Source organism: Hippocampus zosterae, chromosome 11 (assembly GCF_025434085.1).
Source record: "Hippocampus zosterae strain Florida chromosome 11, ASM2543408v3, whole genome shotgun sequence".
NCBI lineage: Eukaryota > Metazoa > Chordata > Actinopteri > Syngnathiformes > Syngnathidae > Hippocampus > Hippocampus zosterae.
This window is the reverse complement of record NC_067461.1, coordinates 23,141,677-23,167,429: the sequence shown is the minus strand read 5'-3', so window position 1 is coordinate 23,167,429 and position 25,753 is coordinate 23,141,677. Positions and strand designations below refer to the sequence as shown.

Genomic DNA, 25,753 nt, shown 5'->3' with positions numbered 1-25,753 from the left:
TGAATGTTTCGTCACTGTCCGAATCATCAGTTGATATTTGGTTTACTTGTCTGCCTCTTGCGTGTGCTTTTGCGAACCTGCACTGGCTCTTGAAGTGATTTGGCTTCTTGCATGTGTGACATTGTTGTCCAAAAGCTGGGCACTGGTCACGTTTGGCTGCGTGTGAACCACCGCAATTTCTGCAATTTGAGATTTCAGTCGCCATTTTGTCTTGTTTCTATTTGAAGTTGTGAGTCTTTTTAAATGTGTGGCTGTGCTTTATTTGTACAGTGTCCACACTTGTTGATGCCACGTGTTTTGGAGCAGCTAGCACTTTGCTATGTTGGTCAGTGAGCTGGTTTATTTGACAAATGCGCACTGAGAGAAGTGAACGTCTGATGCTATCACTGTTAATTCCACACACTAATCGGTCTCGGATTAGCTCATCTTGCAATGCTCCAAAATTACAAGTTTTTGCCATATTGCGTAATGTAGTCACATAAGCTTCAATCGTTTCTCTTGGCTTATGTTGTCTCACGTTGAAGCTGTGCCTCTCCATTATGATATTTGTTTCTGGGTTGCATATTTCTTTGAACTTCCTTTTCAAACATGTCGGATCTTCCCGTGACTCCGCTGCGGTTATTTCCACTCCTTGATCTGACACAACTGCTGGGGCGTATGTGAACGATCTCTCTATTTCAATGGCCTCTGGTCCCGCCAGATTGAGGAGTATGTAGGCCTTTGTTTTAGCATTTTTGTCACTGTGTGCTGCGGCTATGAATATATCATATTCTTGCTCTAACTTACGCCAGTTTTCAGCGACATTGCTGTCGAAGATGAGAGGATCAGGCCGCCGAAATCCGTCCGCCATCACTGCCTTTTCACGAAGGTAAAATCTCGTCCTTTTTGCTCACCACCAGCACAGACTGTCTTCGTGGACCCTGCAGACTTTTTGAAGAATCCCACTTCTGACACCATGTAGTTTTGATATGAAGAGACCAGTCCTTATGAGCTTTAAAGTGGTTCTTTACTCAGCAGCACCAAGAACATGTTACAGGCTTCCTAATGTTGCCAATCAACCCCAGAGCTCCCGCGACACCTTGTGGACGGGTGGCATAACAGCGGGTTAGAATGGCTAAAAAATTGGGACATACAAAATAATAAACAGATCTACAATCACTATTGCGCAGCTGCATATCCCAAATTGATGCTCTCGCAGCTATACTTGCACCGCAATGCAGAGCTGGATCTCTGGTCAGACAGAATTGGCGTTCGACCCGCTGTTGCTGCATGAATGGTGGCAGAGCATGACGCGGGACTCTTCGTCTGCCAGAGAGGCTGAGTTCGCGTCATGGAGCTCTGGTAAAGAGGACGATAGCAGGCAGAGTTCCTCTGATCTGTGGAGAGGCCGGCGTCCGCAATATAGAACTCTGGTAAGAGAGCGACCGTGATGTTTTTGTTTCTAGAGGGAACACCGGCCCATGATCAGATCATCAGCCAGCTCTGAACCAGCATCAGAATGATCCTGATTATTTGAATTTCTCACCAGCACCTAGAAACCACCTGACCTGAAAAAGTCTCTTGGAGCCTATGCTAAAGCTAACAGGAAGTCTCCCATTTTGCCTGACTTTGATGATCAGAACATTCAGGAAAATATATGCAACTTTGCACACACATCAGGCCTGGACAAATATTTTATTAGTTTATCTGGCTTTTTTTTTTTTACAAAGCAAGTTTATTTTGAGAACATGTTTCATGTACAACACAATTCAAAGTGCTTTACATAAAACAAAATCATTTGCAGATATAGGAACAAAAAATTAAGACATGACAAACATCACCAATTAGAACAATTTGAATGAAAGGATTCAAACCAAGTATTAGGTTGGATAAATTAAAAGCGCAAATGAGGATTAAAACAAGAGAATAACGGATGGATTCATCATTAAGTTTTCAGCCCTGATTTGAAATAACTGACAGTTTGAGTAGACTTCAGGTATTTCGGGTGTTTGTTCCACAGACGAGGAGCATAGTAACTACATCCTACATCCCCTTGCTCGGTTCTGGGAACACACAAGAGACCCTTCCCAGACAACCTGAATGACCTGGATGCTTCGTTGAGTACGAGTACATCTTGCATATATTTTGGACCAAGACCATTTCAAGATTCATAGGCAAGCAGCAAGCTTTTAAAATCTATTCTGTGCATCTATTCAGTGCAGTGATTTGTTGTGATGTGGTCCAATTTCCTGGTCTTTGTTAGGACTGTGACAGCAGGATTTCGATCAACTGCAGCTACCTAATTGATGTTTTTTTTTTTTTTATCAAGACCTGTAAAGACACCATTACAGTAATCTAGCCGACTGAACATAAAAGCATGAACACGTTTTTCTGTCTGCTTGAACCAGAAGGCCCTTTATTCCAGCTATTTTTGTCAGCGGGTAGATTTAGTAATGGCTTTTAAGTGGTTGTTAAAACTTAAGGCTGAGTCAATAACTACACCAAGATTAATTTGCTCACTGACAGAGTTAAGGTGAGCACCGCTGTCATTTTCAGGGCGAAAAACTAACTTCTGTCTATTCTGGATTGAGCTGGAGAAAATTCTGGTTCATCTAGTAAATAATGAAAGGATGTCAATTTATGTGGGTACCAGTATGTTTAAGATATGTAAAGAGTGATTATATTTTACATATTTGAGACAAAGACTACAGCAGTACACGTATTTACTTAAATCTAAAATGATAAAACCTTATGTGGTAATTAACATTCATCAGCATTGCCTTCTGAGAGAGGCCAAGAGAGTTGTGTTTGTGGCTCTCCCTTTATGCTCTGGCGGTGTAGCCACCGTTATTCTCCAGATAGCTCCAGGACGCTTTTATGATAAGACAATTAATCGGTATTGATGAGGAGGAGGCTGAGAGAGACGTGCTGCTTGCTCTCGCACTCACTCTCGCTCTCGCACTCTCTCTCTCTCCCTCCCTCCGTGGTGGAGGTGTGGCGCTTGTCGCAAACACAACAGAGAGTATACCAGAGAGAGAGGCAGGTGAACGTTTAGAGCAGGGGTGGGCAAACTACGGCCTGCGGACCGGATCCGGCCCCTTGGTCTTTTTAATCTGGACCGCCGAAGATTGGTGCACAATTAAGGTTTGATTGCATTCATTTCGTTTGGACTTGTAATGACAGGTTGCAGTTGCAGAGCACAGGGAGGGAGTGGGAGACGAAGGCAGAGGGAGAGAGTAATGACCATGGAAGGGAAAGTAATATGTATCTGATTAAACGAAGCGGGTAACAAAGTACGAAACATTCAGGAGACGCCTGGAGTCGGAAAGACTCAAATCTACGAGACTTTGAAAAACAAGGAAGTGATTCTTACTCAGTCAGATTCTGGCAATTTTCATGCTCAGAGTGAATTGCTTGTGGCTTGAGTAAATGAACATTTCCTAGAATGGTTTGATTGTTATTATGTTAAAAACTTTCCGCAAACTGGACCGCTAATAAGAGTCGGAGAGCAGTCAAATGTGTAGAGCGTGAACAACAGGGGGCTCAGTACATATCCTTGAGGAGACCCAGTGCTGAGTGTGATGGTGGAGGAGAATGTTACATTATTACTGGCATACAAAGACATTGTGCTATCTTCTTTATTTTCTATTTCTATTTATAACTTTTGGCCCGGCCCTCCACAATATTTTCTGCTTCTCATTTGGCCCCCGCGGGAAAATAATTGCCCACCCCTGGTTTAGAGTCAACAGCGTGACGAGACACAAGGGAAGGTGCTGGGCTCACGGGAAAATAAATCCACCCCATGCTGTCGACGTCGCGCCGGGAAACAATCACGCATACAGGAATGTACAAAATCTGAGTCATTCTGCATATTTTTTTTCAATACAATACTTTGTACCTCACCCCACGGGGGGCAACAAAAAATGGCATGTACTGAAGCTGTGACAAATGAAGCGCGATATAGTGAGGGACCATTGTAGTTACTGCCCTCAGTTTCCAAACACACATTGAGTATTGTTAAAAGGGAAGGTTACGACACGTCTATTTTTTTAGAAAGTAATGCAGGTATAAAATTAGCAATAAGTGAATATCTGAAGAAAAAAAATCAGTTTCAACATTGCATATATTTGTAGTGTATTCATTTGAAGACGTTGAAAGATTTGCAAATCATTGTATTGTTTTGGATTCTGTTTCGCATAACATCCCAATTTCATTGGAAATTGAGTTTGTGTACAGTAGATGATGGTACAGGTTGGACAGGGTACATTTTTCTTTGATGCTGTAAAATCTAACCGTGTGATATAATAAGAATGCAATTATTCTCAATACTGAACCAGAGAGTATACACTGTGTGGTTTCAGTCTGTCACTACCTTTCAGTTCAGTCAGTTCAATGACGACCATGCAACCTTGAATTTCTGCATGTTGTTTCTTCATTAGTTCACAAGCTGCGAACAGAGTACCTAGAAAATAAAAAAAGAAAATTCAACATAAGGTACAAAATAAGATCTGTCAATGGATTCATATAGCATACAGACGGTATTGGAAATTTGATGTCACGACTGTTGTGGGGTAATATTTTAGCATGCTTGGCTTAGCATGAACCTCTTGCTCGCCAGCCACCGAGGCTCGTGGTTTCTAGGTTTAATCAATTTTGCGCACCTTTCATGTCACTTAAGGGTTATACCAAAAAGATAAAATGATTTATTAAAAGATGAACAAGAAAAAAAAATTTGTCCAAAACACACGACTCACACAGGATACAACTAAAAAGCCATGAGTGCGCCTTAAAATCCCATGCGCCTTCGAAATGGATCAATGCTCTGATTTCTTGCACACAATATTTGAAATGTTCTGTCAAGTGCTTTATTACAGCTGCAGCAGTTGTGAAAGCGCTACATAAAGCTGCATTGTATTGTATTCTCTTTAGCGTTGCTCCATCTATTGGATGCATAATACAGCCGCAGCCACTATAGTAGCATGTATGTTGCAGTGTGCCCTCTATATGAAAACAGTTTTAAAATAGGCTACCGTATTTTCACGACTATAAGGCGCCATTAAAAGTCTTAAATTTTCTCCAAAATAGACAGGACACCTTATGGTGCGGAGCGTCCTTTGTATGCGCTGAGTTCCAAAATCTGACTGACAGCCGACACGCTGTTTATATAGAGAAAAGGCGGAAGTGACTGTGGCCAGGCATGCGGGAAAGAAGTCGGCCAATCAGGGAATGGTGGGCGTGTATATATACATATATGGAGAGGGAGAGAGAGAGAGAGAGAGAGAGAGGACAGGCAAGCTGGGGAGCAGTCCGCCAATGGTGAAAGGTGGGCGTGTAAGTGGACGCTAAAGGGACGCTGCAAGCAGGTACCAACACCTGTATAGAGTGTGGCAATGTCCATTGTTGCAAAACAACTCCGGTTTTGGTTTCTAAGAACCCCTGAAAATAAATTCGACAAATAGACACGCCTACGAAGCTCAGTTCAAACTTAAAGCCACCGGTTATGCTTTTGGCATGCGTGCCCATCTCACAGCAGCGGTGAAAAACCAAGTCAAGCAAATGAACTCTGAGCTTGCCGTTATTCCCGGAGGCTTGACTAAAGAACTCCAACCGCTGGACATTGGCATCAACCGGGCGTTCAAAGTAAAGTTGCGAACGGCATGGGAACAATGGATGGCCGATGGCAAACACAACTTTACAAAGATTGAGAGGCAGTGCTGGGCGAGTTACGCCACAATACGCAACAACGAGAGGGAACGCTGCGTTTTTGATGGATTACGGTACTTGCACAATTCTTTCTACACACGCAGACGCGCTGCCACCATGTTTCGCTTTGTTCTTTACTTTCAAATATGGGAAAGCTTCACACGAGAGATATGTTGACTTTGCTGTTGCTGCTCCTTCTTTCCGCTCGGCAATGCGTAGCAACTCACACTAGCATGAGATGCGTTCAATGACAACTGGGATGTCCAGTCCTCTGCTTCTGATACAGAGGATGAGGACTTTGATGGATTTCTGGGTGATGATTGATCGAAAAACGTGAGAACATTGTACGATGGCTAAATAAAATACACCCGAACTCAGTTCTGTTTTCGTTGCCTTTTTAAAAACGTGTTATTAGCTTGTATCTGTATATCTTAGCATGCTACCGTATGCTTCAAGCTAACGTGTTAGCGTGCGCGCATGCATGCCATATGTTTAAGCTGGCGTATGTTTTACCACTGTAAAACTGCGGCCATTGGTACAGTGCAGTCTGTCTATGTCTAAAATACAGAAATGTCACTCATTAATGAGACTGCGCCCAACCGTACGGTGCGTCGAATAGTCGTGAAAATACGGTATTCATCAGACATGCGCCTTATACTCCAAAGTGCCTTCTAGTGCGGAAAATATGGTAGTTAAAACCAAACTAGTTATGAATAAGATGCCTGTTTAAAATAGTTTCTTTTGAGTCATGATTAAACGTGATGACAGAGCCCAAGTTCCTAATTTCACTCTCCTACAGCATTCCAAGGTTTGGGGCTGAGCAGCTGAAATGAAGCCGTGCTGATCAGACAGGCGGGAGGTGAAATAGATAGTAGAGCGTGGGCTGACCTAAGACAGGGGTCGGCAACCCAAAATGTTGAAAGAGCTATATCGGACCCCAAAAAGAAAACCCCAAATCTGTCTGGAGCCGCAAAATAAATATATATATATATATAGGCCTTATAGCGAAGGAAACACAAGCTGTATGTATCTATGTGAGCTATATTAGCCTACTATCAAAATGACTAAATTGGCTACAAATACACAATGGGCCTTCATGATTAAATGTTTTTTTTCTCCCTGCATTACATCCTGTAGAGCAGGGGTGCCCAACCTTTTTTGACCGAAGAGCTACATTTCGATCAACCAAACTACCGCGATCGACCCGTTAGCGCACGAGACCTGACGCGGAGGCATGGGATGCACTTTTGCAGCGTGTTCACTCGCGTAGCTCACGTGTACCGTTTTAAAATAATTCTCTCAGCCCTCCACATTCTCGTTCTTTGCCAGTACCCTCGGTGAATTCGACATGAAACACAGGTTTTTTTTGCAACAGCCACTGCATCCCGCTCTAGAAACATGCGTCTTCGTTGACAGAAGCGTTGAAATGTAATATTTATTTGATACATTTTTACAGCATTGTAAAACATTCAGAATGTTTGTGTCATGTTATTCCTCCTATAGAAACCATATTAAAACAAAAAAATATATTTCCCTCCCCCATCTTTTTCCATTTTTAAGCATTTTTGAAAAAGCTCCAGGGAGCCACTAGGGCGGCGCAAGAGAGCCGCATGTGGCACTGGACAGGCGGATTGCCGACCCCCGGCCTAAGAGAACAGGTGGGTCTGGTGATCTGGAGGAGGTTGGTGAAATACTGAGGGTCACAGGATAAAAAGGGATACTTATAGCAGATTTTTCAAAATGCTGTAGAGGTGCAACGAATAATCCCAAAATGCTCATCTTGATCGATCATAGTTTTAAGAATCAATGAATCATTTCAAAACCCAGTCTAATTTAAAGTGGACAAATACTTGGAATTTCAGCCTCTCAACAGCAGCGTGGTAGTCCTTCGTGAAACCATACGTCTTAACTTTGTGTTGAATCAAAATAAAACATTTGGGTAGTTTTCAGAAGTTTTCAAGTATGATCCAGGAATGTGACATTATATCCCAGAAATAAATGTTGTTTAAAACCTGGACAAAATGATATATACAGTGGTGTGAAAAAACTGGACCTGAATGCAGTTTGAAAAATGTTGCCCCGCAATAAGCAATTGCTGAAATAGCTTCCACACCAAATAGAACATTTCACCTCCAGTTGCTAGAAGGTCATCAAGAAGCACAACTTTCTGCCCGGGGGTCACCGCATCCACTTGGATCTCTGCTTCTGCCTGGAATGGTAAGGTGTGTGTGTTACTATACATTTTGTGCTGGCAGGATTACCTCGAAAATTTATTCCAATACAGTTGCTAGTTGTTAAAAAATATAATCCAAGCACCATATCATTGAAATGCTATCACTTGATTACTTTTAATTAATTTTGGATCACTTCCAATAACAAATTTGCTAATGATGACAAAAATATATACATAAAATCACATTTTTTTTTCAAAAACGTTTTGGTCCTATGAATTTGAAATAGAATGCATGGTTTTGAAATGTAGGAGGAAAACAAAGCACCCAAAATTCACATTTTAAATATCTGAATTTTTCGGCAGTTATGCTAACCACTTATTTATGGTGCTGTAGAAAATTGGTCGGATGACAGCTAGAGAAAACAGACAGTAAAGGCCATATGAAACAATTGTCAAAAGTAGATTTGTGCTTGCTCCATTAAAGTTTTACCTTACTGCCCTCTTATACATCGCAAATACGCACGCACACACAAGAGGTAGGATACATTAAGAATGACTATTTTTACATTCTCTACTTGTGTTTTTATTTTCCAAAAACTGACATGAATGAGTCCGAAATAGCCACAAACCTTTCCAGTTGCCCCTTACAATATAGTCCAAGACACATCAACATTTCCATTTGTCCCAGTCTCAGATCTTTTGAAGACCCCAAGATTTCTGCCAAAATAGCCCTGTATTTGGCTTCATCATACTTCCCATTAAGTACATCTTGCCAGTCCCTGGTGACTAAAAGCAGCGCAAGACTTTAATGCTGCCACCAAAATGTTTGACATGTTTTCAGGGTGAAGCGCACCGGTTCCTTCACGCCAAACATAACCTTTTACATTTCGCCCAATTCTTGTCTCGTCTGACCAGAGCACCTTTTTGCACATTTGTTGTCTCCCTGTTGGCTTGCTCCGCGAGATGTTTAAAAATCTTGGAAAATATTTCTATCTCCTAATCTTTAAACATCTCCACAACTTTATCCCGCAACTACATGGTCTCTTCCTCTGTCTTCATGATACCGTTTGCTTCCCAATTTATCTTTTAAGAGATCTTTTTAATACCATTACATTACACTGAAAAGGCTACATTGTCTTTCATATGAATGATTCATGTGCCTTAATATCCTATCATCTATACAGGGTGACCCAAAAAAAAGGGCCCCAACTCTAATTAGGCCCCGTTTCTTAGTGTTTTGTCCCAATGAAATGAAACTTTGGCCATAACTAGTTTATTATATTCAAAATTATGTCATCAGGCACCGACAGGTATGGCAGCCTCGGTCACATGCTTCCTAGTGTTACCCTGTTTTTTGTTTTTGTCATTTTCGTTAGTTTTTGGCGACCCTAAGCGACTTACTTACACGAGGGAAAAGTTGCTGCACATTGGGGAGTCTTCGCTCGGTCTTTTTTCACCAGCACACGAAAATCCAAAAGGTTTTTCAGAGCTAATCGCGAGCGGAGCGGCGACGCTGTACGGAGCATGGAAACGGCACCGGAGGAGGGGGAAGCGAGACGGCGTGCTCGTCAAGCTCCGGCAGCGCGGATTTCGAACCCCGCTCCCATCAATCCATCTTGCTAATCTACAGTCTTCGCCAAACAAGATGGATGAACTTCTCCTCACAAAGACCAACAAAACCATTGCACGTTCTGCTGCGCTCTGCTTCACTGAAACCTGGCTCAGTGACCGCCACCCGGAATCCGTGCTACATCTAACCGGCTTCCGCCTTCTCCGTGCCGACCGCGACACAGAGCTATCAGGGAAATCGAAAGGTGGTGGGATTTGCTTCTATATCAATGAAGAATGGTGCACTGATGTCACAAAGCCCGACGCACACTGCAGCCCGGACCTGGAGTCGCTGTCTTTAAACTGCAAGCCATTCTACTCGCCACGTGAGTTCACCTCCTTTTTACTAGTCGGTGTTTACATTGCGCCACAAGCTAACGCTAACACGGCGATACAAACGCTAGCCGAACAAGTAAACAAACTCGAACTAAAATACCCAGAGTCACCCCTGATCATTTTGGGCGATTTTAATAGAGCACATCTTAACCGTGATCTTCCCAGATATAAGCAGCACATTGTGCTTTTTACCAGAGAAGGCAAAATTCTAGACCACTGCTATACAACAATCAAAAATTCATACCGATCGGTCGCCAATGCAGCATTGAGTTTTTCTGACCACAATTTAATCCACTTAATACCTACATACAGACAAAAACTCAAATGTGCCGGTTGTTAAGACTGTGAAAAAATGGACAGATGAAGCAAAGCTAGCTCTACAAGAATGCTTAGACTGCACTGATTGGGGCGTCTTTGAAACTTCAACGGGCACACTGGATGAATACACAGACACTGTAACATCATACATCAGTTTCTGTGAGGACATGTGTGCAGTCCTTCCGCTCCTTCAACAATAACAAGCCATGGTTTACTCCCAAACTCAGGCAACTCAGGAAAGAGAAAGAGGCCGCATTTAGAAGTGGGGATCGGGCACTGTACAAACACGCTCGAAACCAATTGACAAAGGAAATTAACATCGCTAAGAGAAGCTATGCAGAGAGGCTGAAAAACCAGTTCTCTGCTAACAACTCTGCAATCTGTTTGGAATGGCCTGAAAGCAATCACTAACTATAGAATGCCATCCCCCCAAACAGTGAACAATAAGGGTCTTGCTGAAGAACTAAACATGTTTTTCTGCCGATTTGAAAAGGACACCCCCGACAAAGGGCCCGACAAAGTGTCCCCCTCCTGCCTGAAAGCTGGCTCCGGTCTTCACACAAATCTTCAACAGGTCCCTGGAGCTGTGTGAGGTCCCATCCTGCTTCAAACAGTCTACCATCATCCCAGTTCCCAAAAAATCTGCAACATCGGAACTGAACGACTATAGGCCTGTCGCCCTGACGTCTGTGGTCATGAAGTCCTTTGAACGCCTTGTGCTGAACCACTTAAAAAACGTCACCGGACCGCTGCTGGACCCTCTCCAGTTTGCCTACTGGGCAAACAGGTCTGTGGAAGACGCAGTCAACATAGGTTTGCACGACATCCTCGAGCACCTCGACAGCACCGGAACCTACGCAAGGATTCTGTTTGTGGATTTCAGCTCTGCGTTCAATACCATCATCACGGAACTCCTCACCCACAAACTTCTCCACCTCGGTGTGGCCCCTACGATCTGCCAGTGGATCCTCAGCTTCCTGACGGGACGGACACAACAGGTGAGACTGGGAGCAACAACATCATCAACACGCACCACCAGCACTGGAGCCCCACAGGGATGTGTCCTCTCTCCATTGCTCTTCTCCCTCTACACAAACGATTGCACCTCAACAAATCCAGCTGTCAAACTCATAAAGTTCGCAGACGACACCACGGTCATCGGTCTCATCAAAGACGACGAGTCTGCGTACCGCCAACAAGTGGAGCAGCTGGAGCTCTGGTGCAGCCGACACAACCACGGGCTGAACACGCTCAAGACTGTAGAGATGATCGTAGACTTCAGGAAACATTCTTCTCCACAGTTGCCCCTCACACTATCCAACCGCCCTGTGTCAACCGTCGAGACCTTCAAGTTCCTGGGAATCACAGTCTCCCAGGACATGAAGTGGGAAGTCAACACCATCTCCATCCTGAAAAGGGCCCAGCAGAGGATGTACTTCCTGAGGCTGCTGAGGAAGCATGGCCTGCCACAGGAGGTGCTACGACAGTTCTACACGGCAGTCATCGAATCAATCCTAAGGTCTTCCATCACGGTTTGGTTTGGGGCCGCCACAAAAAAGGACAAAATCCGAATTCAACGGACAGTTAGGACGGTGGAAAAAATCATTGGCACCGCCCTACCCACTCTTGAGGACTTGCACACTGCAAGAATCAAGACAAGGGCACGGAATATCCTCCTGGATCCCGGGCACCCTGCCCACCACCTTTTCCAGCTAATCCCCTCAGGCAGGCGCTACAGATTCATGCGCACCAAAACCAGCAGACACTTGAGCACCCCTGGGCTAGAGGGAAGAAGCTGTTTATTAGGTAGATCCTGATATACCGGTAGATCTAAGACAGGTCCCAAGTAGATCCGAGGAGTGTTGAGGGGGAAAAAAAGCCAAACAACCATTTGTGTGTCTTTGTACATGTTAATAATATTTTGTTAATTTAATTAATAATTAATAATTTAATAATTTAAATAATAATTTTTGTTAATGTTCACTGCACCCTAATCATCTTATCAGTCTCATTTTCACCCCAAAAATATTTAAAAATAAAATAAAGCAGGTAAATTTACGGTGGTGCGTGATTACGTCACCGGAAGTTGTTAGCTCTCAGCAGTCTGTAATTGCAGCTTGTGATCAGAACTGTTGCGCTCTATCTTTTATCTTCATTATTCTCATTCAGTGTTTGCTTCGTGTACAATTCACCGAGGGCACGAGCAAAGAATAGGAATCTAGGAGGGCCCAGGGAAGCACTTTAAAACGGTACGTGTGAGCTACGATAGTTAACAGGCTGCAAAAGTGCGTCGCATGCACATCGAAAAGTAGATCTTCGATCCAAAAAGTTTGAGAGTCTAGCCATTAACTCCCTAAACCAGGGGTGCCCAAACTTTTTGGGCCAAAGATCTACTTTTCGATCAACTAACATCCCGGGATTTACCCTTACCGGCACGCGCACACACGCACACACACGCGCACGCCATGATGAGAAACAGCCTGAAACGGAAGCATGCCACGCACTTTTGCAGCCTGTTAACTATCGTAGCTCACACATAGTTTTAAAGTGCTTTCCTGGGCCGTCCAAGATTCCTATTCTTTGCTCGTGCCCTCGGTGAATTGTACACGAAGCAAACTCTGAATGAGAATCATGACGATAAAAGATAGAGCGCAACAGCTCTGATCACTAGCTGCAATTGCAAACTGCTGAGCGCTAACAACTTCCGGTGATGTAATCACGCGCCACCGTAAATTTAAGATTTACCTGCTTTATTTTATTTGTTAAATGTTTTTTTTTGTGAAAATGAGACTGATGATTAGTGTGCAGTGTATATTAACACACAAAATATATTACTAACATGGTCAAAGACACACAAATGTTTGTTTGTTTGTTTGTTTTCTCCTCGACACTCCTCGGATCTACTTGGGACCTGTCTTAGATCTAACGGTAGATCAGGATCTACCTAATGGGCACCCCTACCCTAAACAGTCACTGACGTAGTCACTCTTCTTGTACTACAAATACTGCTACTGGTCACTCTAAAATGGTTCAATGATTTTCTGCATCAACTGTACAAACTGTCATTGTATTGTATTCTACCACTGATCACTTTAGCTCTGCTTGATACTTTTGCACATTTTCTCACTTACATTACGAAATGTCCTTGCATACCTATTTGTCATGTCCTTGTTTACGATGATACTAATGCAACGTGTTATACCCGAGACAAATTCCTTGTGTGTTCTACCTACTTGGCCAATAAAGACGATTCTGATTCTGAAAACATCACATCAAAACACTAGGGTCTTTAGCCTTTTTTTCTCCATTCTACAGCATATGTTCTAGATGGCCTGCATTTAGCTCCGTGCATTTCTTGAGGCGCAGCACGAAGTTGTCCATGACGTTCTTACAGACTGAATTGGTAATGATGGCTTTCTTGAGTTCCGTGATGGTACTGGGATACTGGGTTTCCTTGCGTAGACTCTGTCTTTGAGATAGCCCCAAAGAAAAAAAATCTGGGGGCCTTAGGTCCTATGGGGTGCCCACTCAAAATCAGTCTTGAGACTGATTAGTCGGCCTTCGAAGTTCTCTTTCAGACAATCTCAGGACAGGTTTGAGGTCTGAGAACTTGCTCCGTCTTGCTGGAACCAGAAATCTCAGCCAGAGGCATCATTGGACCAATCTTCATCAAATAATCTGGCGCAGCAGTGACAGTCACCAAGGTGCGGAATGTGGAGGTCCTCAAAACCTTCAAGAATGACCTCCAGACCATCTACCCGTCGCTCATGAGCAAGTTTTGAATATAATAAACTAGTTATAGCCAAAGTTTCATTTCATTCGGACAAAACACGAAGAAACGGGGCCTAATTAGAGTTGGGGCCCATTTATTTTTTGGGGTCACCTTGTATTAGATCTGATACTGTTCATTGTGAATAAGATGAATTAATTGCTTGCAGATTAAACAAATAATTGACAAGAACCTTAGAAACATCCCAATTTGATTATTTTCCGTAATCGTTCAACCCTAATTCATAGTACCCAAAAAGGTGCATGAGGAAAATGTGATACACTCTTTAAGATGTCATAGCGGCACCTCTGACATGCCCAATTAAAATTAATCAAAGGGGTTCTTTATGGAGTAGCCAGGAAGAGTGGTTAAGAATTTGGCAGGTGTCCAAAGGGCCTTTGATCAAGGTGGAAAATCTAAGTTCACAGTGTGTTTCATGTCGGCTCATGACCTTCATTCAACAGCGTTAAACAGCATATAAATGTGTAACTTCTGCTGTTGTATCAGTGCATGCATGCTTGTCAGTACCTTCCCATATTCCAAATTGTATGCCACAGAGACGGTAGCCCCAGGAAGTTTTCCTTTCTTCCTGACCATGACAAAACCAACTCCCAGCCGCTGGGCAAGAAGAGGTCCAAACAGGAAACCACGAGCATCTAAACCTGCCAGTCAAACACAAATGGACACGGGTGGGTAAGTCACACATTCATGAAGATTTAAAAAGATCATTCTGATGTCAGCTGAGGCATACTTTGCAAATTTCCCGATTGTGATGAATATAGTTCCTCACATAATTGAAGCTTAGTCAGTCAATTCTTTCATTCCTGCTTGAGGTATAACTTGTAGATCAACAGTCATTCGGCATCACTCCATTGTTGTAGCTTGCATTCATCATGGGTCGCACATTTTCCGTCAGGGGACAGACATTGGCTTTGTGTTCAAAGACGTTCATGAAAAAAATGCTGCTTGGAAAGGAGCATTTGTTCCGATATAACCTGCATATTTTAGCATTAACTCATTCCCTGCTAGCTATTTTAGAGCATTTGCTCCGGCACCTCCCGCGACCCTAGTGAGGATCAAGCGGCTCGGAAGATGAATGAATGAATGAATGATTGTATACAGTACAGTACAGCAAAAAACTACCAAATGTAAGATTAGACTTCTTTCACCAGGAAAAAAAAAAGTTTGATCTCAGCCTTCCATCGTTTTACAATCACCAGTAGAAAAAGGACATGTTGCAAAATACGCAGCAGTTTCTCCCTTCGGGCTCACAAACTGCTGACAGCTAAAATGGGGTATCAACGACATCTACTGGTGGTTGTACTGTATTGTCACGACCATTCGGCACACCATATTGTTGGGCGAAGTCTCAGTAGCGGTGTTATTTCTGTATTTGACACATACACAAAACGCACTGTATTATTGGACGCAGCCAGGCACAATAAAACATACGCCAGCTTAAACATACGGCATGCATGCGCACACGCTAAAAACATGTTTTTAAAAAGGCAACAGAAGCAAAATTGAGTTTGGTTGTACTTTATTTAGCCATTTTACAATGTACTCAGCTCTCCGTGAGCCGTCACCTTACCGTGGTGGAGGGGTTTGTGTGTCCCAATGATCCTCGGAGCTAAGTTGTCTGGGGCTTTATGCCCCTGGCAGGGTCACCCATGGCAAACAGGTCCTAGGTGAGGGACCAGACAAAGCACGGCTCACAAAGCCCCTTACAAAATCGATGGTACTCAGTTTCCCTTGCCCGGACGCGGGTCACCGGGGCCCCCCTCTGGAGCCAGGCCTGGAGGTGGGGCTCGTTGGCGAGTGCCTGGTGGCCGGGCCTACACCCATGGGGCCCGGCCGGGCTCAGCCCGAAGAGGCAACGTGGGTCCCCCTTCTCATGGTCTCACCACCCGTGGGAGGGGTCAAAGGGGTCGGGTGCTATGCGAGCTGGGCGGCAGCCAAAGGCGGGGACCCTGGTGGTCCGATCCTCGACTGCAGAAGCTAGCTCTTGGGACATGGAATGTCACCTCTCTGGCAGGGAAGGAGCCCGAACTGGTGTGTGAGGCAGAGAAGTTCCGACTGAATATAGTCGGACTTGCCTCCACACACAGCCTAGGTTCTGGTACCAGTCCTCTCGAGAGGGGTTGGACTCTCTTTCACTCTGGAGTTGCTCACGGTGAGAGGCGCAGAGCAGGTGTGGGCATACTTATTGCCCCCCGGCTCAGTGCCTGTACATTGGGGTTCACACCGGTGGACGAGAGGGTTGCATCCCTCCGCCTGCGGGTGGGGGGACAGGTCCTGACTGTGGTTTGTGCATATGCACCAAACAGCAGCTCAGCATACCCACCCTTTTTGGAGTCCTTGGAGGGTGTGCTGGAGAGTACTCCTGCTGGGGACTCCCTTGTTCTGCTGGGGGACTTCAATGCTCACGTGGGCAATGACAGTGAGACCTGGAGGGGTGTGATTGGGAGGAACGGCCCCCCCGATCAGAACTCGAGTGGTGTTTTGTTATTGGACTTCTGTGCTCGTCACGGACTGTCCATAACGAACACCTTGCTCAAACATAAGGGTGTCCACATGTGCACTTGGCACCAGGACACCCTAGGCCGTAGTTCGATGATCGAACTTGTGGTCGTGTCATCGGATTTGCGGCCGCATGTTCTGGACACTCGGGTGAAGAGAGGGGCGGCGCTGTCAACTGATCACCACCTGGTGGTGAGTAGGCTCCGATGGTGGGGGAAGATGCCGGTCCGTCCTGGCAGACCCAAACGTATTGTGAGGGTTTGTTGGCAGCGTCTGGCGGAATCCCCTGTCAGAAGGAGTTTCAACTCCCACCTCCGACAGAGCTTTTCCCATGTTCCGGGGGAGGCGGGGGACATTGAGTCCGAGTGGACCATGTTCCGTGCCTCTATTGTTGAGGCGGCCAATCTGAGTTGTGGCCGTAAGGTGGTTGGTGCCTGTCGTGGCAGCAACCCTCGTACTCGCTGGTGGACACCAGCAGTAAGTCAAGTCAAGTCAACAGTATTTATAGAGCACTTTCAAACAGCCATCGCTGCATACAAAGTGCTGTACATGGAGCGATTTAACATATACAATAAACAGTAAGACGAATCAGTAATAAGTAATAAGTAATAAGGCGGTAGAAAGCACCAAGCAGTAAAATCAAGAGCAAATCTAAGTCATGCTGAGTCAAACGCCAAAGAATACAAGTGAGTTTTGAGGAGGGCTTTAAAGATGGGCAGCGAGGAGGCTTGCCGAATGTTCAGTGGGAGGTCATTCCAGAGAGATGGACCAGCAACAGAAAAGGCTTGATCCCCTCTGAGCCTCAGTTTAGTTCTTGGTACGTCTAGCAAAGACTGGTCCACAGACCTGAGGCGCCGGGCAGGGGTGTAGGGGCGTATGAGCTCAGAGAGGTAAGGTGGCGCGAGATTATTCAGAGATTTGAAAACAAAGAGGAGGATCTTAAAAATAATTCTAAAATGAATGGGGAGCCAGTGAAGGGATGCCAAAGTAGGAGTTATATGCTCCCTCTTACGAGTACCAGTCAAGAGGCGAGCAGCGGCATTCTGTACCAGCTGAAGGCGCTTGATGGAGGACTGGCTGACTCCAAAGTACAGGGCGTTGCAGTAATCGAGCCGGGATGTGACAAAGGCATGAATTACTGTCTCAAAGTGTTCATGTGAGAGGAAAGGTTTTATTTTGGCCAGCTGTCTAAGGTGAAAGAAGCTGGATTTAACAACGGCACCAATTCGCCGATCGAGTTTGAAATCACTGTCCAGTTTAAGTCCCAAGTTTGAGACCGTTGATTTCAGATAAGGAGATAGGGGGCCCAAGTCTACAGGATGGAATGTACAAGGTCCACTGGGGCCAAACAATATCACCTCTGTCTTCTTTTCGTTGAACTTCAAGAAATTTTGTGCCATCCAGGTTTTGATTTCTTCCAGACAGGATAGGAGTGGCCTTAATGAGAAGGTGTCTTTCTTGCTCAGTGGGACATAGATCTGGCAGTCATCTGCATAGCAGTGGAAAGGAATACCATGTTTCCTTAAGATGGAACCCAATGGGAGCAGATACAGCGAGAACAGCAGAGGCCCCAGAATTGATCCCTGCGGAACACCACATGACAGGGGAGCAGTGCGTGATTCAGAGCAGCCAAGGCTGACACAAAAGGTCCTGTCAGCTAGATAGGACCTAAACCAATCAAGAGCACTCCCGCCAATGCCCACCAAGTGCTGCAAACGAGTCAGCAGAATACTGTGATCCACTGTATCAAATGCTGCAGTTAAGTCCAATAAAACAAGACACACGTGGTCTCCAGAGTCATTTGCCAGGAGGATGTCTTTAGAAACGCGTAACAGGGCTGACTCCGTGCTATGCATCGTCTTGAAACCTGACTGGAAGAACTCCAAGATGTTATGTTCATCCAAGAAAAGTTTCAACTGCATGTGCACCACTTTTTCCAGAATTTTGGAAATGAAAGGCAGTTTGGAAATGGGTCTGTAACTTGACAGCTCATCTGGATCAAGACCAGGTTTCTTGATCAAGGGTTGGACCACAGCATGTTTAAACTGTTGGGGAACTACACCAGAAGAAAGGCTGCTGTTGATGATATCCAAGACCGATGCACCAACACTCGGGAGAACCTCCTGAAAGAAGCGTGGGGGAAGAGAGTCGCAAGGGGAGCCAGATGGCTTCGTCTGGCGAACTACATCCTCCAAAAGCGCCAAGGACACAGTATCAAAAGAATTTAGGACAGCTGAACATGGAACATGGACAGAGGGGTCAGATGCGGTATTTGGGACCGGAATCCTAGCTGTAGAGACCTTATCAATAAAGAACTGAAGGAATCTGTTGCACATCTCGGCTGAAGAATCCGAGCAAGTAGGCAGAGGGGGTTTGAGTACAGAATCTATCGTTTTAAATAGTGCACGAGGGTTGTGACGGTTGGCTAGAATAAGGTCCGACAGATATTCTCTTTTGGCCTCTTTTACTGTGAGCTAAACATGTAAGGGATGCCGTCAAGCTGAAGAAGGAGTCCTATCGAGCCTTTATGGCCTGTGGGACCCCAGAGGCAGCTGACGGGTATCGACTGGCCAAGCGGAACGCAGCTTTGGTGGTCGCCGAGGCAAAAACCCGAGCATGGGAAGAGTTCGGTGAGGCCATGGAAGCCGACTTCCGGACGGCTTCGAGGAAATTCTGGTCCACCATCCGACGTCTCAGGAGGGGGAAGCAATGCACCACTAACACTGTGTACAGTGGGGATTGGGCGCTGCTGACTTCGACTCGGGACATTGTGAACCGGTGGGCAGAGTACTTCGAAGACCTCCTCAACTCCACCAACACGCCTTCCTTGGAGGAAGCAGAGCCTGGGGACTCTGAGGTGGGCTCTCCTATCTCTGTGGTTGAAGTCACCGATGTGGTTAAAAAGCTCCTCGATGGCAAGGCCCCAGGGGTGGATGAGATCCGCCCGGAGTTCCTCAAGGTTCTGGATGTTGTGGGGCTGTCCTGGTTGACACGCCTCTGCAACATCGCGTGGTCAACGGGGAGAGTGCCTCTGGATTGGCAGACCGGGGTGGTAGTCCCTCTTTTTAAAAAGGGGGACCGGAGGGTGTGTTCCAACTACAGAGGGATCACACTCCTCAGCCTCCCTGGTAAGGTCTATAAAGGGGTGCTGGAGAGGAGGGTCCGTCAGGAAGTCGAGCCTCAGATTGAGGAGGAGCAGTGTGGTTTTCGTCCCGGCCGTGGAACAGTGGACCAGCTCTACACCCTTAGCAGGGTTCTCGAGGGTATGTGGGAATTCGCCCAACCAGTCTACATGTGTTTTGTGGACTTGGAGACGGTGTTTGACCGTGTCCCTCGGGGAGTTCTGTGGGGGGTGCTTCGTGGGTATGGAGTACCGAACCCCCTGATATGGGCTGTTCGGTCACTATACCACCGATGTCAGAGTTTGGTTCGCATTGCCGGCAGTAAGTCGGAATCGTTTCCAGTGAGGGTAGGACTCCGCCAAGGCTGCCCTTTGTCACCGATTCTGTTCATAACCTTTATGGACAGAATCTCTAGGGGCAGCCGAAGCGTTGAGGGGGTCCGTTTTGGGGGCCTCAGTATTGCATCCCTGCTTTTTGCAGATGATGTGGTGCTGTTGGCTCCTTCAAACAGGGCTCTCCAACTCTCACTAGAGCGTTTCGCAGCCGAGTGTGAAGCGGTTGGGATGAAAATCAGCACCTCCAAATCTGAAACCATGGTCCTCAGTCGGAAAAGGGTGGAGTGCCCCCTCCGGGTCGGGGGGGAGATCTTGCCCCAAGTGGAGGAGTTTAAGTATCTTGGGGTCTTGTTCATGAGTGAGGGCAGGAGGGAGCGAGAGATCGACAGGCGGATCGATGTATCGGTCTGTCGTGGTGAAGAAGGAGCTGAGCCAAAGGGCGAAGCTCTCAATTTACCGGTCGATCTACGTTCCAACGACCCATAGCTCGTGACCGAAAAGAACGAGATCCCGGATACAAGCGGCCGAAATGAGTTTTCTCCGCAGGGTGTCCGGGCTCTCCTTTAGAGATAAGGTGAGAAGCTCGGTCATCCGGGAGGGGCTCCGAGTCGAGCCGCTTCTCCTCCACATCGAGAGGAGCCAGATGAGGTGGCTTGGGCATCTGATTCGGATGCCTCCTGAACGCCTCCCTGGTGAGGTGTTCCGGGCATGTCCCACCGGGAGGAGACCCCGAGGAAGACCCAGGACACGCTGGAGAGACTATGTCACCCAGCTGGCCTGGGAACGCCTCGGGATCCCCCGGGGAGAGCTGGAAGAAGTAGCTAAGGAGAGGGAAGTCTGGGCTTCCCTGCTAAAGCTGTTGCCCCCGCGACCCGGCCCCGGATAAGCGGTAGAAGATGGATGGATGGATGGACAATGTACTCACGTTTTCTCTTCACCTCTAACACGCTCACCCTTCACTCATTGGCGACTGGTACCTGCTAGGGGCATGCCTTTAGCGTCCGCTTACACGTCCACCCTTCACTTATTGGCGACTGGTACCTGCTAGGGACGTGCCTTTAGCGTCCTCTTACACGCCCACCCTTCACTCATTGGCGGACTTCCGCATGCTTGTAGTCACTCACTCCGCCTTTTCTCTATATAAACAGCGTGTCGGCCGGAGGTGCTCTCAGTCAGGCTTTGGAACTCTGCGCATTCACTAGACGCTCCGCATTATAAGGCGTCCTGTCCATTTTGGAGAAATTTTAAGACTTTTAATGGCGCCTTATAGTCACGAAAATACGGTACATCAGTAAAGTTGTTTCCAAATTAGAAATTTACAGAACCAGCTGCTGAGGGATGGGACTCATCCAGGATGGGTAACGGAAGGGCGAACGATCCTGATCATGAAGGATCCCTCAAAGGGTGCAGTCCCATCCAACTACCGGCCAATTTACCTGTCTCTCCACAACATGGAAGCTCATGTCAGGCATCACTGCGGCTAAGATAAGTGGACACATGGATCAATACATGAGCGAAGCACAGAAGGGTATTGGTAGAGATACCAGAGGAGCCAAAAATCAGCTCCTGGTTGACAGAACAGTCGCACAAGACTGCCAACATGTGCACAGCCTGGATTGATTACAAGAAAGCCTATGACTCGATACCACATACATGGATCACTGAATGCTTGGAGTTGTATAAGGTGAACAGGACCCTAAGAGCCTTCGTTGCGAACTCGATGAGGATGTGGAAAACCACACTTGAAGCCAATGGCAAGCCACTTTCCCAAGTGTCCATCAAATGTGGCATATACGAAGGTGATGCACTCTCCCCACTGCTGTTCTGCATAGGATTGAACCCCCTAAGCCAAGTAATCACCAAGACAGGCTATGGATACCGCCTCAGAAATGGAGCTACAATCAGTCATCTCCTCTACATGGATGACATAAAGCTGCATGCTAAGAGCGAAAGGGACATAGATTCCCTGATCCACACAACCAGGATCTACAGCAGCGACATCGGGATGTCATTCGGGCTTGAGAAATGTAGTCGGATGGTGACTAAGAGAGGAAAGGTAGTCCGCACTGAAGGGGTCTCACTCCCTGAAGGAACAATAGCAGACATTGAGGACAGCTACAAGTACTTTGGTATACCACAAGCCAATGGCAACCTCGAACTGGCAACAAGGAACGCGGCTATGGCCAAATACCTCCAGCGAGTGAGGCAAGTCCTAAGAAGCCAGCTCAATGGCAAGAATAAGACCCGGGCAATAAACAGCTATGCCCTGGCAGTGATCAGATACCCTGCAGGAATAATAAGGTGGCCAAATGAAGAGATTCAGACCACGGACGTTAAGACCCGAAAGCTCCTAACCATGCATGGAGGGTTCCATCCCAAATCCAGCACCCTGAGACTGTACGCAAGCCGAAAGGAAGGAGGCCGGGGACGAGTGAGTGTGAGAGCCACTGTCCAGGATGAAACATCCAAGCTCCATGAATACATCAAGGAGAAGGCCCCAACGGATGACGTACACAGAGAATGTCTCAGACAATGGGGAACAGAGGATGAGGCGCTGGAAGAGGGACCATCATGAGAGGACAAGCCCCTACAGGGGATGTACCACCGGACCATAACTGAAGTGGCTGATCTCAAGAAGTCCTATCAGTGGCTAGAGAGGGCTGGCCTGAAGGATAGCACAGAGGCACTCCATGCTGGCTGCTCAGGAGCAGGCCCTGAGCACCAGAGCCATTGAGGCCCTGATGTACCACACCAGACAAGACCCAAGGTGAGGTTGTGCAAAGAGGCACCTGAGACGATCCAACACGTAACTGCAGTGTGTAAGATGCTGGCAGGGAAAGCCTACATGGAACGCCATAACCAGGTGGCTGGCATAGTCTACTGAAACATCTGTGCGGGGTATGGACTGGAAACCCCAAGGTCAAAATGGGAAACACCTCCGAAGGTGGTGGAGAATGACAGAGTGAAGATCCTGTGGGACTTTCAGATCCAGACTGACAATGGTAATGGCGAACCAACCAGATATCGTGATCATAGATAAAGGGCAGAGGAAAGCCGTTGTAGTGGATGTAGCGGTCCCAAGTGATGGAAACATCAGAAAGAAAGAACACGAGAAACCCAAGAAATACCAAGGGCTCAGAGAGGACCTGGAGAGAGCCTGGAAGGTGACAGTCGTGATTGTGGTGGTCGGAGCACTCGGGGCAGTGACCCCCAAACTAGATGAGTGGTTGCAACAGATCCCGGGAACAACAACGGACATCTCAGTCCAGAAATTTGCAGTGCTGGGAACAGCAAGGATACTGCGCAGAACCCTCAAGCTTCCTGGCCTCTGGTAGAGGACCCGAGCTGAATGAGGGACGGACACCACCCAAGGGGTGAGAAGAGGTTTTTTGGGTTTTTTTATACACACACTCACACGTACCCGCACAGACAGAGTATATACACACACACACACACACACACACACCGTATTTTCCGCACTAAAAGGCGCACCTAAAAGTCTTCCATTTTCTTAAAAGCTCACAGCGCCTTGTTTATGGTCATTACGGTAATATGTCAACCCCAAAATGGCTCCTTTCTGGAGACATGCAATAGAACACGGCAAGAGAGTTTAACGTTATTGAGTTATTACGTGGTGTGCCTCGATGGGATCACCACCTTATCGTGGTGAGGCACTTTGCACGTCTCCATGACCCCTAGAGCCATGTCGGCAGAGTCCCGTATTCCTGGCAGGGTCCCCCAAACCGAACAGGTTGAAGGGTAGAGGCCAGAAAAAGAGTGATCGCAAACCGGCACCTGGGGGCAGGCACAGGCGGAGTCCAACAGACCAGACTACCGGCAGCCCCCTGCAACCCTTGCCAGAAGAATGTCGTAATGGGTCCCCTCATGCCACGGGAAACCACCTGGGATGAGTGAAGATGGTGGGAGTGAGGACAGTGCACCCACACCCTCACCTTAATCCGAACCTCTGCGCAAGCTTCTTGCCCGAACCCCACACCAAATCTCCCACCCTGCATTCCCCCTAATCCTGTGGCGATGTGGAAAGGCGGTGGCCACAGGCCAAGTATGTGGCTGGGAGTGCCTAGCCAAACCATGCACACAGGCGGCAATGGAGTGATGGTCATTGACACTGCGGGATGGAGCAGTGCATCTCTTCGGCAGCTTCCATTGTGACTGAGCAGCTCCACATTGCTCAACCCTGTGATGGGGAGGGACCTAGAAAAAGTGATCTAAAAATTGTCTGCTCTCCACACTCCGGACGGTAAAACGCAATCATCGGAGCATCCCTCTTCCGCAAATCTTCATGGAACGTCCGCACACTGTTGGACCTGGCTGAAACTCCTGACAGGCCCCACCGGAGGACAGCACTTGTGGCCACAGAGCTTACGAGGTATAACATCAATATCACAGCTCTCAGCGAGACCAGACTACATGGAGAGGACTCCCTGACAGAAGTTAGTGCAGGGTATACCTTCTTCTGGAAAGGGGTCCCTGAAGGCACTCGTTGAAACCATGGAGGTGGCTTTGCTGTGAAGTCCCAACTGCTGAAGCGCATCCCAGAATCCCCTACCGGCATCAATGAAAGGCTGATGACATGGCACATTCCCCTGGCAAAGGGACGCTTCGCCACACTCATCAGTGCTTACGCACCAACTCTGAATGCCGAGCACAATATTTAGGAGGATTTCTACAGAGCTCTGGACACCATCCTGCAGAAAACACCGGCTACAGACAAGCTTCATAGTCATGGGAGATTTCACTGCTAGGGTGGGAAAGGGAAAAATGAACAACAACGGCCTTCATCTGCTCTCCCTCTGTGCATAACATCAGTTGGTCATCACTAACACCATGTTACAAATGAAAAAAGGTTTAAGACCACCTGGCAGCACCCCCGCTCCAAACACTGGCATCTTCTGGACTATGTGATTGTCCGTCAAAAGGACATATGGGATGTCCTCATCACCCGTGTCATGCGCGGAGCTGAGTGTTGGACTGACCACCTCATGGTCAGATCCTCATGAGCATTCAACCCCGTCATCCAAGGACAGCTCTCAACAAAAGGCTCAACTGTGCAGCATTGAACAACCCCACCACCAAAGCAAACCTTCGGCGACTCCTTACTGAAAACCTTGACAAGATCCCAGAGGAATCAGGTGACTGGCCAGCTCTGCACCAGGCTATCCAGAGTACAGCCTCGGAGGTGCTTGGCCAGTCAAGGAGACACAACAAGGATTGGTTTGACTCCAACTCAATCGAGATACATACACTATTGAAAGCAAAGCATGAGGCCCATAAAGCTCTCTTGTCCTGGCCGACATCTCTCACCCGTGAAGCCACCTTTACTGCAGTTAGAACAGTGACCCAGCAAGCACTCCGTATCATGGAAGACACCTGGTGGGTGCAGAAAGCAAATGAGATCCAAAACCGGGCAGACTGTAACAACACCCAGGACTTCTAAAATGCCATCAAAGCACTGTATGGTCCCAAGAAGCGGGCAATTGCTCCAGTCCGATCAGCTGATGGCTCTGCACTCCTCAAGGACCACCATGAGATCCTTGCCCGTTGGGCAAAGCATTTTGAAAATCTTCTGAATCGCACCAACCCTGTCAACTCACACATTCTGGACAATCTTCCAGACCTGCCAACAATCATGAGCCTCGACACCCCACCATCTTATTCTGAAACCCAGCAAGCCATTGCAGGCCTAAAGAATAACAAAATCGCTAGACCTGATGGCATGCCCGCAGAGGTTTTCAAACACGTAGGTTATCTCATCACGCGCCTGGGAACATGGGACCGTCCCGCAGGATTGGAAGGATGCTAACATCGTACCCGAGGAATCTCTCTCCTCTCCACCGCAGGAAAGATCTTGGCCAAAATCATGCTCGGC

General features: G+C 46.9%; 1 protein-coding gene and 2 long non-coding RNA genes across 4 annotated transcripts in view; 1 reads left to right on the top strand and 2 right to left on the bottom strand.

Annotated features, from left to right (window-relative positions):
• Positions 1 to 1,655: 1,655 nt before the first annotated feature.
• aprt (adenine phosphoribosyltransferase) overlaps positions 1,656 to 25,753 on the bottom strand; it is a 42,554-nt gene continuing 18,456 nt past the window's right edge. The window contains exons 3-6 of one of the 2 annotated variants that reach the window (XR_007964999.1): positions 14,415 to 14,548; positions 7,813 to 7,891; positions 3,779 to 4,441; positions 1,656 to 2,727 (exon numbers count right to left, since the gene is read on the bottom strand). Coding sequence is in view for 1 of the 2 variants with exons in the window: in XM_052081181.1 (XP_051937141.1) it covers positions 4,302 to 4,441; positions 7,813 to 7,891; positions 14,415 to 14,548 (353 nt within the window). In the remaining variant the exon portion in view is untranslated. Of the gene's footprint in view, positions 4,442 to 7,812; positions 7,892 to 14,414; positions 14,549 to 25,753 lie in introns of both variants that reach the window. The other variant, XM_052081181.1, reaches the window with a different exon arrangement.
• LOC127610743 (uncharacterized) lies at positions 4,804 to 6,612 on the top strand. Its single transcript, XR_007965014.1, has 2 exons — positions 4,804 to 4,992; positions 6,302 to 6,612. It is a non-coding gene; the product is annotated as an uncharacterized LOC127610743 (long non-coding RNA).
• LOC127610754 (uncharacterized) lies at positions 20,807 to 21,179 on the bottom strand. Its single transcript, XR_007965025.1, has 2 exons — positions 20,905 to 21,179; positions 20,807 to 20,840 (listed from the first exon to the last, which is right to left on the bottom strand). It is a non-coding gene; the product is annotated as an uncharacterized LOC127610754 (long non-coding RNA).